Source organism: Oryza glaberrima, chromosome 2 (genome assembly GCF_000147395.1).
Source record: "Oryza glaberrima chromosome 2, OglaRS2, whole genome shotgun sequence".
NCBI lineage: Eukaryota > Viridiplantae > Streptophyta > Magnoliopsida > Poales > Poaceae > Oryza > Oryza glaberrima.
This window is the reverse complement of record NC_068327.1, coordinates 30147715-30161932: the sequence shown is the minus strand read 5'-3', so window position 1 is coordinate 30161932 and position 14218 is coordinate 30147715. Positions and strand designations below refer to the sequence as shown.

At 39.4% G+C, this 14218-nt stretch overlaps 1 protein-coding gene across 3 annotated transcripts; it reads left to right on the top strand.

Moving 5' to 3' along the window:
- Positions 1-8961: 8961 nt before the first annotated feature.
- LOC127761176 (ATPase GET3B) lies at positions 8962-12140 on the top strand. 3 transcript variants are annotated; one of them, XR_008015214.1, is made up of 10 exons: positions 8962-9369; positions 9463-9525; positions 9844-9954; positions 10095-10169; positions 10250-10318; positions 10404-10469; positions 11190-11264; positions 11350-11461; positions 11541-11675; positions 11771-11919. XR_008015214.1 is itself a non-coding variant. In XM_052285424.1 (10 exons), exons 1-10 carry the CDS (start codon positions 9013-9015, stop codon positions 11906-11908), a joined length of 1173 nt encoding a protein of 390 aa, XP_052141384.1. In that variant the 5' UTR covers positions 8962-9012; the 3' UTR covers positions 11909-12140. The 3 variants fall into 3 exon arrangements, 2 of the variants coding, with proteins under 2 accessions (XP_052141384.1, XP_052141383.1); XM_052285424.1 differs by having other exon boundaries at positions 11350-11433; positions 11771-12140; XM_052285423.1 differs by having other exon boundaries at positions 11350-11448; positions 11771-12140.
- Positions 12141-14218: the final 2078 nt, after the last annotated feature.

The window sequence follows — 14218 nt, the reverse complement described above, 5'->3', positions numbered from 1 at the left end:
ACGAATGGTCAAACATGTGATAAAAAGTCAACGGCGTCAAACATTTCGAAACGGAGGGAGTACTATCTTGTACTACCACTATCAGTAACTGTCTTCAGAGTTCAGATACTACAGTTCAGGAAAACAAAATTCCAATTCAGGCAGCTGAATTTTCATCACCTTGTATTAAAAAGAGCAATGCCAGAAATCGACATATCATCTGAAGAGCAATGCCACCTACTCCTAATTAAACTCAATGAAAAATCAACAGGATTCGGAACTCAAAGTCTGAAGCTGATTTTTACAGGTCAATCATGTTCTGTGAAGTAGGCCCGTATGGTCAATGCTCTGATGGCCGTAGACAGCACAAGTGTATGGCAGTTATGACGCCTCTTCTTCCCTTGGTAGGCATCCCCGGTGGGGGAGCAGAGTGTGGACGGCGATGCCCTGACAAAATCTTGCCACAATGATTTTCGATTGGAAAATCAGCACACATCACAAAGAATGAAAGAACCCATATTTTGATCGGTACAGCTCGTTGCAGATCAGCCACTCGACTTGGTGAAAATCTCAGGCCTTACAGAGTTTGCTAGGTATTTCGTTCACGAGGTGTTTCAATCAGGTTTCTTTCGCAAAAATGCAGATAATTTATTGATTTGAGATGCCTTCTGTAATGAGCACTCATAAATACTTTGTAGATGTATACATGTAGAATCAAGAACTACTTTACGAGCAAAGCAAATTAAATGAAAATAAATGGATATTGGTACTGAAAAATACCACTAAATACACACATGTGCAAACAGAGAGCGCTTTCTGGGGCACGTTTAGAACCAGCACCTTATTTTGCACGATCTACAGGATGAAAAGACAGCTTGTGCTGCCTGAGATGAGACTAGCGCATTGGCATGAGGCCAGGCCACAAGAGGGAAAATCCACGGTTCTCTGCAACCCCTTAGCTTTTCATGAGAGGCATGGAACCAAGATAGCTGACGAGTGAGCGATCAGATCAGTGAATCAATCACAGATGCACCATCCATCCAGAAGCTGGCATAATTACCTTCGCTGATTATTGATCTTCTTTTGTCTGCGCTCCTCAGGCCACTAGTGTAGTTCTTGTTAATCACTTTTGTGTGTATGAATCTAACTACATTTCCTGGCATAATGCTAGGCCCTACCCTGTGATCAAGCAGTAGCAAAAGCACCCCATGTTGAGGTCAGGTGTACCATCCGATATCTGCTAAGTTGATATGGTGCCCTGAACCATTCTCTGAAGAAGCATCGTTTAGATTCAGAATAACCATGGCTTTACTTTGCACAAGTCTAGCTAATACTGTAGGTAGGTTCCCTGATGCATCTGCAATGGCGCGCGCCTGACCTCAGAACTTGAATCAGTTATTCCTATATGGCAATCAATCATGTCTGTCTTCCCATCGAATTACCTCCGTTTTCACGGCCTTAACAAAAGATCTGAGGACCATATATGTTCTCGATTGTTGTCGAAGGTTCTAGATCGATTCACCACTGTCAAACCAAGCAATTACGTATGGAACTATGAAACATATCGGATTTTGACGAATAATGATTACACATATTTTTAATTCTTTTCTCCTATATTATTATGTTTCGAAATCAGAGCAGATAATGTATGGATTCATATGTAGATATTGATTGTTCTGGAATCAGACAGAAAAAGACGGACTCATAGTATGTCTTCTAATTTATCAGCCGTGACCAAAATTTAAATTTTAAAACATAATTGTAGTGTTGAACTTAAGTTTCTTACTTGGAATTTATTTTTAATATTGACTTATAAACCGCTAAGAATACGGATATAAAAATTTTACCTGTAAATTACTTTTTATTGGGAAGGAACATGTAACCTAGCAGTTACAGTGATAAGTAGCACATCTAGGTTTTGAGTTCGACACCCCACGAGAGTGAATTTTAAGCCTAATTAAAAAAAATCACTTGTTGGCCCTGTAAGATCGAACAACGAGAACTAAGATTACCAAACAAAGAGAGGGGAGGGGGAGGGGGGTTGAATGGTAGCAACACCAAACACTTTTAGCGAAATTAAAAGTTACACCAGTGTTGGATCTTTGGTCTGACTGTACAAGCCTCATTGGTCTGACCGCGCAATCAAGCCACCGCCTCTTGTTGACACCTCCGGTCCAACCGCCATAGATCCGCTTGTATGACCGAGTAGTTGCCGTTGGTCTGACCGTCGGTATTCTTCCGGTGTGACTGTAGTACTCCGAGCAAATCACAAATCGAAAACTCTCAAAAGTAGATTAAACTTTATTTGCATATATTCGTGTTTACAAAGTGCAATAACAACACTTCTCTTATAGAATTGGACTAAACTCGAAACCCTAACTTCTCTTTAAACTTAACTTACACATAATCGATCACGAGAGGCCTCAATTCCCTCTCTATTTATACCCGAGATAAGCAGCCTAAAACCATGAATCTAACTTGTGCAATATATCCTAATCCACTGGGAAACATTTCTCGTACCTAAAACAAACTTATATCTTTCCAATTCAAATTCCAATCTTCCTAAATTTAAATCGACTCCTTATCCCATATGCACACAATCTCCCATCGTATGCCTCATGGAATCTCCATCAACCACGTGCATTGTTTTTTAGCCTAAGCATCTCGCATGATATCCCAATCGCCCGGATGTCATCTTCTCCCAAGTTGATTCCTGACCATCATCGGCAACGCTCTCCCGATGCATCAAAGCACACCTACACAGGAATCAAACAAGAAACATATCTGAGCATAAGTTCTTTCTCAACTTTACTCAACATTATTACACATGTATAGAATTCATATATAAGTCATAATCACGAATAAACAAATACAAAACCCGAAACCAACATCGACATAAAGTTGGTCGGTCATGCTGTCGTTTTGGCCAGTTTGACAGTGCACACCACGCCAGTATGACCAGCTTATCCTGCCCGGTCTAACTGGCTCCACACAAAGAGCAAAACTACTTCACTAATAATCTTCAAATATCGAAATCAATTATCTCATATGCCAATTGTTCATCATAAAATAACAATCAAAACACACTTTGATTTCACATGCCCCTCATAAAAATATGTGTTAAGAATCAACCTATGGAGCGTGGGCCTCGTATAGGAAGCATGGGCCTCAAAGAATGAGTTAAGGAACGATCCATATGAATGAGTTTGCGTGTGTGTGTGGGGGGGGGGGGGGGGGCGAGGGTTTGTGGCTTTTCTCGGTTGGTTTGATGGAGCCTTCTTCTTAATGAAAACCATCGGACATTTATTTTCTCACTGGTCAAGTTTTTTTAATTATTTTTTGTTGTTTCGTTTATTTTTCTACAGTTTATTAGCTATGGAGTAAACTATGAGGTTGAGAGCTAGGTTACTCGGTTAAATTAGACAGACCACCGGAAAGCCATCAAATTTCAAAAAGTGTTATTAATGAATGAGGGTACAAACGGTAGAAATGACATGAGCCATTACAATTTTTACGGTGGTCTATACTGATGATAGAAAATACACCACTAATGTAGCTAACCATACAGCTGTTACTTATCTACAGATCGAACATTCATTAATTTTGGCATCAAACCAAACTTTCAGCTCTAACCAAACTTACACTAAGCTTTGATGGTACTAAAATTTTGGCAAAATATCAGACCTAACCAGCCTTTTACCAAAACTTTGGCATGGTCCAAATATTGACATTGTTAAAATCTATTATATACTAAAAGTCTATTAAACTTCCTACAAACGCTCTCAAGCTATCACGTGGCGCTCTAATAAATTAGAGAAAATCCTAGAAATTCTAAGAAAAAAGCAAAACATTTACCTCTTGATTTTCACTTAAATTGGTGGGTCCAATATTATACACCGTTAGATAAAATTGATCTTAAAACAAACCAAATAATATGGGTCCCACCTCTCCTATTTCTCCCGCGTGCATAAGTATAGGTCACGTACGTACATGTGGGCCTGTAGTAAGTACGCCTCCCTCCATTTTTTTTCCTTTTTTTCCTTCTTTTTTCCATTTATACAATTTGATATATATTTGTTTAAATAATCATATTTTTTTTTAAAAAAAGAAAAAAACATCATATAACTCTTTATAAACACAGGTAATTAACTAAATTAGCTATACAGACTTTGAAAATAAAATTTACACCATATTATATGTAAATTAGCTCTAAAATCAATAATTTAAGATAATTTACTTTGTACTATTATTTTCATATAATGCACTATTTTAAAATAAAGCTTACACAATATTATATTGTGTACCTATTAAATAAACAATTTAAGATCTAAATTAACTAATATATATATATATATATATATATATATATATGTGTACTTAAACAGATAGACCCATTATTTAAATCATCGGATCTATTTTTTTATTACTTTGGACTATTATTCTCAAATAATACATTGTTTTAAAATAAAATCTACACCATTACCATTATGTTGTGTACCCATTAAATTGACAATTTAAAATATATATATATATATTAACTAATTTACATTTGCACTAAAACCGGTGGACCCATTATTTAAATCATCGGATCTATTGTTAATAATGTCTAAAGTTCTCTTTTTGGCCCACTGCACAATGCACGGCTGCACCTCTACTTTTCGCACATGTGACAAAGTGTCGTATTTGAGGCATCTTGGGTGATCACGACCGCTGCAGCGCTACCACTTTTGTTAATAGCATGAAAAAAAATTAAAGGTGTGATGCAGCGAGAGAAGAATTAAGTACCGTGGAACACTTAACTCTGTTTAAGATGAAATCGAGAGTTGATTAAATAATAATTATAATGTATTGTGTTATGTTGTATTTGGATTTTGTATTATTTGTTCGTACAGTTGAAAGAAATCATTATGTTATAATTGTGAACACAATATTAACGAACATCAATAGAACTCTTACTAGGATAAGAGTGTTATAAGGGAGTTTAAGGCCCTATTTTTTCCCTGATTCCATCTTTTGAATTTTCATTTGCACGCTCCATGCTTTCCAAGTTACTAAATGGTGCTTTTATTAAACAACTTTTTAACTTTTTAAAAGTCAATTCATTCGTTTATAATCTCAAATAGCTATCACATAAATAAGATAATTCATCAATTTCAGTTGTCCTAACCTCTAAAGTACATATTTTTTTCATGCGAGTCATGGTGATAAGTAAATTGGTGATCAACACATAATCAAAGTCGTAAGATGAATCTGTAAGAACTACTATGACCAATTGTAAATAGGTGTCAAAATTAATTGCTATTAATTAAACATCTAATGGCTTGCTAGCGACATATTTAATTTTTCTCTACATATATATAAACATGGACGAAGCTAGAACGAATATTAACATACATCCCATACATATATATTACATGTTAATATTCTAATTACATGTGGTAAGTCCATTAAAATTTCTTAAAATGCCCTCAAGATGCCACGTGGTGCTCTAATAAATTAGAGAAAATATTAGAAATTCTAAGAAAAAAAAGCAAAGTATCTATTACTTGATTTTCACTTGAATCGATGGGTCCAATAGTTTATAAACTATTAGATTAAATTGATATTAGAATAAACTAAATACTACGAGGTCCCACCTCTCCACCTTTGGTACGCACCTACTCCCCTCCCTTTTTTTATTTTTTCATTTCTTCTTTTCTCCATGAATATGCTTCCCTCCCTTTCTTACTATATCATGCACCTTCATGAGACGATTTAATCTATTTACTCAAGAAAAAAACATGTTTCAAAAGTTGTAAGTACTTAATCCATCTCCCACTCAAAGTTTGTAAATGGATTTTTAAGATATCTTAACAAAAAATCGAACCCTTAAATTATTACAAAATAATAGTATCCGAACTTTAGTTTGCCCTTAATTATGAGATATTTTTTTTAACAAACAATAAAAATCTTACCTTTCAATAATATAAGTGCCCGCGCATACGCATCAGTAATAAACCAAACAAGCGCTTTGGTGGTTCTACATGATCAAAAGCAGTACTACCAAACAGGGCCTTTAACCTCAAAATCATTGTAACTTTAACTGCTCTATCCAGTAATGATAGTAGAAGCATGGATGTATCACTACATGATTCATTCATTTGAGCAAAGCCGACATGAGAAGACCAGCAATCCAGCATTTGATCGTGGTCGTCTGATGGTTGAAAAGGCATTTGTATCGACTTATGCTAGCCCCTATCAAGGTTGGTTATCCGTCAGCGTGATCGTTGATATTGCACGGAAAACAACAGGAAAACATAAGGTCTACTGGAACACTACGAGAGTCTACGATACGGACGAACTGAAGGGCCCTTGCGTTTGACGCCGGGTTTAGGTCGCCTTGGCTCCGTTGATGTCACCGTTTGGGCGTCCGTGTAGGAGGGGCCAGCCAAGTACTGCACTGATTAGTTCTTGATCACTCTGCTGGCCAGTAATCTCTCTTCATCTTAGGTCGGCTTGGCTACTAGTAGTTGAGGAGTAAGGCCCTGCCTTTTGTAGCTGGCACACGCTTGAAACTGTTGACAATTTTTGCTCCATCGAACATCAGGTTCAGACTTTCAGTCATCGTTTTCGATCCCCTTGCTTGTTGCAGCAATTTCATTCAGAGAAAGCATGTGTGTCAATGGACACTCTTCAGCTGCAAGAATCAATAATGTACTTCCTTAGAGCAAGTTTAATAACGGAGCCAACTATAAGCTTATAAGCTTATAGTTTATATTAAAGTTAACATGTATAGTAAGTAAGCTACAAAGGTTATCTCTTTTTTTTTTCTCCTCCTCTCTCTATCTCTCACCTATGCATTTAATGTATTTATTTTGAAGTATGTGAATTGCTAGCTCTTGTATTAGAGCCAATCCTCTCCATTTTTCAAATTCTCTTTCATCCACATAAGCTTATAGTTGGCTTATAGCCTACTAGTATACTTGCTCTTAGTATTAGGGTATTTCCAATCCAATGACTAGGATGGTGTCCATAGCATTAAATAAGTTGTCACCTAGGATAAAAAATGATGTGGCAAGTGAATAAATGAGAAAAGAGAAAGAAACCATATCTTGCATGGGACATGGTTTTTTACACAACATCCAAGACATCATGTGAGATAAATAGCATTAAATTGGAGTATGGAATAGTGGTGTTTGCATTGGAAGAGTAGTATCTAGGACTAGTTTCTTGATGATGTGGAGTTTATGAAAACTATGTCTAGTGTTATGGGTTGGGACTGCCCTTACTGCTTCTAAAGGAGACTTGTGACTGCTGGTCTCCTTTGATTTACTTCCTTGCATGAGATTTTTTTCATGTGTTATTGACGTACTACCTCCGTTCCAAAATAAGTACAGCCGTGAATATCCGTGCCCAACGTTTGACCGTCCGTATTATTTGAAAAATTTGTGAAAAATTTAAAAATATTTAGTCACACATATAAAGTTATCATCTAATAGCAATAAAAATATTAATCATAAAAAAATTTCAAATAAGACGAATGATCAAACGTTGAACGTGAATAGTGCAAAACTGTATTTATTTTGGGACGGAGGGAGTACTGAAGTACTGGAACAAATATCTGATGATGTTCCAATCTTTCTTTAGTTATTGCACCGGTAAAAGATTGCAATAAGAAACTGGAGTTAGTACGCACTTTAGGCTACCTGAAGAATTTTTTGCATGGTGGTTAGTTTATTGAAGGTGTGGTGTCATCCTTGCGTGTAGAGATTATCACATTGTCTAATCAAGAAGAGCCAGGAGCTAAGCTAATCTAGCTCGGCCGCGAACACGACAGCAAGTTATCTTGAAGGAATCAGTCAGTTGACTAAGCAGGCTCTCGCTCTCTCCAGTCCAGAAAAGCTTCGGCATTTAGAATCCCCTGTTTGCTACAGGCGACAAGGCAACTTTCATATGGCACCAAACATGTCGGTAACAGCTGATGAAACCGTCTAATTTATCTGCTAATCTCGCTGTTTTTTCCCTTGTCAGGATGGCTCACAAGTGGACCAAGTTGTAGAATGTTGCAAAACCCGTTGTTTATCATGGCCACATTCGGCTAGCGATGCAGAGCGATTGACAGAGAAATCCCATGCGACTTAAGAAAAGCGAAACCGGGGCCCTCGTTTGCCAGCCAGGGTGGCTAACGACTGGAGTGTGTGCAACTAGCCGCTGACAGACAACGCGACGCTTGTTATCATTCGCAATGCCGACCTGATGGATGTGAGCTCGACGTGACTCAGCTACAGGAGGAGGAGTTTGGAGTCATTTGCGTTTTTAGTCCAACTCGGTGAAGGGTCATCCCGGATCATCTGCACTGTAGTGTGCAGGGTTCATGACTTCCTGTGTTGCAGTCCTGAACCTAAGGATCGTTCTGTAGTCGTAGGTCCATGGTATCATGATTAATCATGGTTGAATGATTCTTTTGCTCCTCCGCGTTGTGGAGGTCGATTTCTACTGTATCGTAGTCCAGATTCTTGTGCAATGTTGACCATGTTCATTGGCCTGGCTTGAGCTCCAAAGAGCCCTATTATTTCTCTTATACATATACTTATCCTTACAGCTTATTAACAAATAGAAAATAATTTACAAATAAAACTTTCATATAAGTCTCACTAACGACTCAAAAATAAATGTTGTAAAATAAACTGCGATAAAAAAAATAAGTTCAATATTTAGTTTTAAAATTTAACTTTTGACTTATAATTATAAGTATAAAAAAATGAGGCCGTAATTGAAAGTCTTTTCTGAAGAAAATGGGAATAAAGATGAGGATTTGGTACAGTAAAAGGCTGTTTGGGGCGAATTGGGCTATCGGCCCAGTAGGATTGCTTAGTTGATCTAACCTCCATATGGGCTGACGCTGATCATGGGCTTTACATGGGCGAGTTGCCATGGCCCATGGGCTGTCTTGCGCGGAAGAGGCGTGCGTGGCAGTTGATGGCGGTGTCGCCGTGAGAGAACTGAGAAGCGGAGAAGCCGACCCGTCTCCGCCTCATCCACCGCTCCGCCACGATGCTCGCGACCGCCGCCCCGCGCCTCCGCGCCGCCGCGTGGGGCAGCCTCTCGCCGCCGGCGCCAGTGCGGGCGCAGTTCGTGAGTCTCCCGCTCAGTCTCCCCGGCCGCTACGCCTCGCTGCGCCTGCGCGCCTCGGCGGCGGCGGCGGCGGCGGCGAAGGAAGGGGCGGAGGAGATGGGGTTCGAGGAGATGGCGGCCGGGACGCGGAGGCGCTACTACATGCTCGGCGGGAAGGGCGGGGTCGGGAAGACGAGCTGCGCGGCGTCGCTGGCTGTGCGCTTCGCCAACAACGGGCACCCCACCCTCGTCGTCTCCACCGACCCCGCGCACTCCCTCAGCGACTCCTTCGCGCAGGTCGCCTCCCCCGTCGAGCACCTGCTGTCTCGGTTCGAGGTTTCTTGTGTGCGTACTGCGTAGCTAACATCACTTCCTGCCTGCTCATTTTAGGATTTGAGCGGCGGGGCGCTCGTGCCGGTCGAGGGGCCTGAGGCGCCATTGTTTGCGCTTGAGGTGAGCAGTATTAGTATATGAAAATCTTAGGGCATCCATTTGCTTTGAGAAGCTTTGGGCTATGCAACATAATCATTTAGATTGTAATAAAGTGTTAGCATATGAACATCGTAGAGAACATCCATTTTGCTTTGAGAAACTTTGAGCTATGCAATATAATCATTTAGCTTCTACAGTAATAAGCTGAAAACCTCTACCTGTGAAATTCTAGGATTTGTTTGTAATCAGAATGATTTAATTTAGATCAACCTTCTGATTGACTTACTCTAGATCGATATAGATAGTGCTTGAGTGTGGCATATTCGAGTTTTAATGCAGATAAATCCTGAGAAAGCCCGAGAAGAGTTTCGTGCAGCAAGTCAGAAGAATGGAGGGACTGGGTTAAAGGACTTCATGGATGGCATGGGACTGGGAGTGCTTGCTGAGCAGGTGCAAGGCTGCATATCTGTTTACTGTCGCTCTCTGTATTTCATCACCTCCCATTATGTCTGAATGTTGTGGTCCTTGTGTTCGTGAATTTGCCTGAATTTCTTTGTTTAACTTTGGTATTACCATCTTATTCCATATAGCTGGGGGAGTTAAAACTGGGGGAGTTATTGGACACACCACCACCAGGATTGGATGAAGCAATAGCGATTTCAAAGGTGAGAAAAAGCAGGTCATGGGCTTTACCTGGTTCATCTTGTTGTTCTTCTTCTAGCATGTGACTCCTACTTGCATCCAGGTTATGCAATTCCTTGAAGCACAAGAGTATAGCATGTTTAGACGCATTGTTTTTGACACTGCTCCAACGGTAACTATCCTATATATGTGAATCCACAATTGACTCCATACGCACATTCACATTATTACCTATGATTTGTCTCCCTCATCAACAGGGCCATACACTCCGTTTATTATCCTTGCCAGATTTCCTGGATGCATCTATTGGGAAGATCTTGAAGGTATTATTTGCTTGATTGCTTGTGCACCTTTTGCTATCATGCTACAATGTAAGGCCTGCAGTACATACATAATTGATGAAGAAAATGTGTATTATCTTGTGTAACTATTATCCTGCCTATCGTCACACAAAACAAAGTCATTTTAGAATGTGTGTAGTCAACACAAGTTAACTTTGACCATAAATATCACTTAAAATATAGGTTTTGGGGCTATGAAAAATGATATATTTAAGTTTGCCATAACAAGAGATTTCATAATACTACACTTATGTAACCTTCTTTTAAAAAAAATGCTAAAGAACTAGGTAGTCAAAGTTGTATAATGGTGACCAGAGAGAGTAGCCACTACAATCTTGTTATTTTTGTGGCTAAATGGTAGCGGGAAGCTTATTGCATTTCTGCTATTATTCATTTGTGTTCGTTTGCGCAGCTTCAGATTGTGCTTTTTTTTTTGTTAACTTGTGAAATTGGAAGGCTGCCTATCTTGTTGAATATTTATCTGCTCAAATACATTGTTTACATCTTTTTCATCAGAGTTTTTTAGACACTTGTTAGAAGAAACCGCTTATCCTTGTTCTGCTTCATATGATGAAATATCATGTCTCTGGAATTTAATAAGGAATTAATGCAAAGTTATTCTTCAAGTCCTGTTACCAAGAGCTAGGCATTCCATCTAAGTTGTGGTTTGTCATACTGATTTATCATCTTTTTTTTTTCCAGCTTAGGAGCAAGATCGCTTCTGCAACATCAGCTATTAAATCAGTTTTTGGACAAGAAGTTCAACAGCAGGATGCAGTAAGTATTTGCCTAAAATTCCTCTGAACTTGGTGTTTCTTCACCATGTCTTTAAACCTTTGAATTTGTTATTCTCCCCCTTAAGGCAAACAAATTGGAGCAGCTGAGAGAAAGGATGGTCCAAGTGCGAGAACTTTTTCGTGACACAGAATCAACTGAATTTATAATTGTGACTATTCCAACAGTAAAGATTCTGTGTATCCATTCCCCCACCACCTTCTGTATGTATTTATCAGTGTAATAGCCATCTTTATATTTCCTTTTGGCATTTTTCAGGTGATGGCAATAAGTGAATCAGCAAGACTACATTCTTCCCTAAGAAAGGAGAGTGTTCCCGTTAAGAGACTCATTGTTAACCAAATTCTACCACCTTCGTCATCAGACTGTAAATTCTGTGCTATAAAAAGAAAGGTAGAGTTCATAATCTGCCGAAATGATTCTCTAGTAATTGTCTGCTGCTTGTAGAAACTGTGTTGCAGGGCCATTTACCATCTTCTTTCATCCAGGATCAAACACGTGCTTTGGATATGATAAGGAATGATCCAGAGCTAATGGGGCTGAACTTAATCCAAGCACCTCTTGTCGACATGGAAATAAGAGGCGTTCCTGCTCTGAAGTTTTTGGGCGATATAGTATGGAAGTAACTTCACAATGGAAAATACGATAAACTTCATCACACCTACTTATTGAAGTGCTTTGCAATGCAAACTTTGGTAGCTGCTAGTATCAGCATGGATAGAGCTAGAATGCAAGTGTGCAACTTAGCAGATGCCCAATCTCATGTGAGTAAGTAGCATCTCGCTGAAGGTTTGCCGGAATAGCATATACTAGGGGGATTGTGTTCTCAAAAAAAAAGGGGGGGGGGGGGGGGGGGGGATTGGATCAAGCTGCACTAATATCAAGTCCATTGAGGCAACATGCCAGTGATATTTCTGCTTCTTTATCCCTTTAATAGGAGCGATTCTGAGGGTTTTGAGTCCATAACTTTGCACTAAAATTAATTTTGTTCGTGCATCATGTAAAGTCGGTTAGAGAATGAAGAATGGAGAAAATCAGACAACACTTTTAAGTAAATTTTCTTACAGATTAGTGTGACTTAAATGTAAATAGACAATATTGACAAGACAGCTGCAGCAGTTGAGATTTTAATTTAAGTAGCTGAAAATTCTAGGAAAAACTATCCTACGGGGTAAGTTTTTCAAACAGAGGTAGGGGTAGTATACACAATGGACGTTGCAGTACTGATAAACCAGTGACTGGGGTAGTAATCTTCCTTTATGTCTTTCGTAGTACTACAAGACGGTTGAAGATCTTTTCCATCCAATCGAGATGTACTACTCCACTTCTGTTCTGTGCAGGTTGAATATATGTGGCCCAATCACATCTTGCCACTAAAAATCTTACATTTATCCATATACTCCACGAACAGTAGATTTTACTCATCCCTGATTAGACCCAAAACAATCATGAGCACGGTAGACAACACAAGCTTAGGGCTTCTTGCACGATTAGGTTTTGTTCGGTTTAGAGGGGATTGAAGAGGATTAGAGGGGACTGAGGGGTAATAATTTCACATCATAATAGGTGTTAAATAAATCCCCTCTAATCCCTTCCTCATGAGAATTAACCGAACAAGCCCTTATCCCGCTACACCCAAAAATGTTTCCGCTGGGGTGCAATACTGCTATCGATGGCTTCTTACGTAGGAATTTCATTTTTCTAATATTTTTTCATTAAAAATTGTACAAATATGACAAATCTCTTTTATAAAACAAAGGTTTCTATAGAAATTATGCGAGCACATATGTTCACGTATACACATGTTTTATATTTATGACTAATTATTTTTTTCAACGACACCGACAAATCCGTCAATAGACTTTATTTTTCTTTCACAAAGCCCGTAAACTTCCATAGGAGCCTACTACATCAGTGGCTTCGTGCCGCACTAACGAGGCATCTATAGTGATTGACTTTATCAATCGTAAAATATGACAGCTAAATATTTTGATGGGAGGTGTTCATGGTTATATGTACGTTTATACTCCGTATGAGTGAGTAGCACTCCCTCTGTTCTAAAATATAAGAGGTTTTGAACGGATGAGATATTTCTCAGTACTACGAATTTGGAAATGCTCTTTGTTCAGATTCGTTGTACTATAAAATTATCTCATATATCCAAATCTTTTTATATTTTGAGACCGAGGGAATATATGTTTGTGGTTTTCCTACATGTGAGTAGAGTGCATCAGTGGATATTAGAGCCTCAACGATATGGGAATAGTATCAGCCAGTGTGTTGATGACGTCAAAGCTCAAAGGGTAGATGAAAAGTTCATGCTTCAAAAATGGCATGTCTTGGAAACTGGGATTTTCCTAATAATGAGAAATCCTATGTGCAGAGAGGAGACAAAAGCACTGCTCAACACATTGCAGGCTGCAAAGATTTGCTAGTACTACTACTCCAGTACACAAACACATCATTGGCCACTTCCCTAATCTCATTTAACGTTTGCATAACGCACTCATTCTGCGGTTACTGCATTAGCTACTCATGAATGTGGCTATTTACTAGTAGTACAATTCTTAAGTGCCATTCCCAGGAGGAGTGAGCAGCTTCTCCACCCTTAATCAGGGGCGGAGCTAATTGGTTTTGGCGATCAATCTGCCTCGTCGAGTCGTCGTTCCGCCCTCCACACTTCCCAGTTCGCGACTGCGCCAGCGATTGCGCGAGCACCGCTGCCGCAACTCAACTCCCGTGACCGACGGCGGCAATCGGTGGCCGGCGAGGCAGCGATCAGGATCAGGGTAAGTATATTTCATCTCCTGCTCCTGTCCTTTGGCCCTCCCTTCTCTGATCCCTCCCGTCTTCATTAAGCTCTAATCCTAGGTACTAAATTACTAATTTGATTAGTAAACGGTTAGGCCACTAGAACTTGCGCCCTTGCCGACGGC

Coding starts and splice junctions, on each gene's coding strand:
- LOC127761176 (XM_052285423.1), top strand. CDS start 9,013: ATGCTCGCGACCGCCGCCCCGCGCCTCCGCGCCGCCGCGTGGGGCAGC. Junction 9,526..9,843: donor CGCCATTGTTTGCGCTTGAG/GTGAGCAGTATT, acceptor GTTTTAATGCAG/ATAAATCCTGAGAAAGCCCG. Junction 11,449..11,540: donor TAATTGTGACTATTCCAACA/GTAAAGATTCTG, acceptor GGCATTTTTCAG/GTGATGGCAATAAGTGAATC.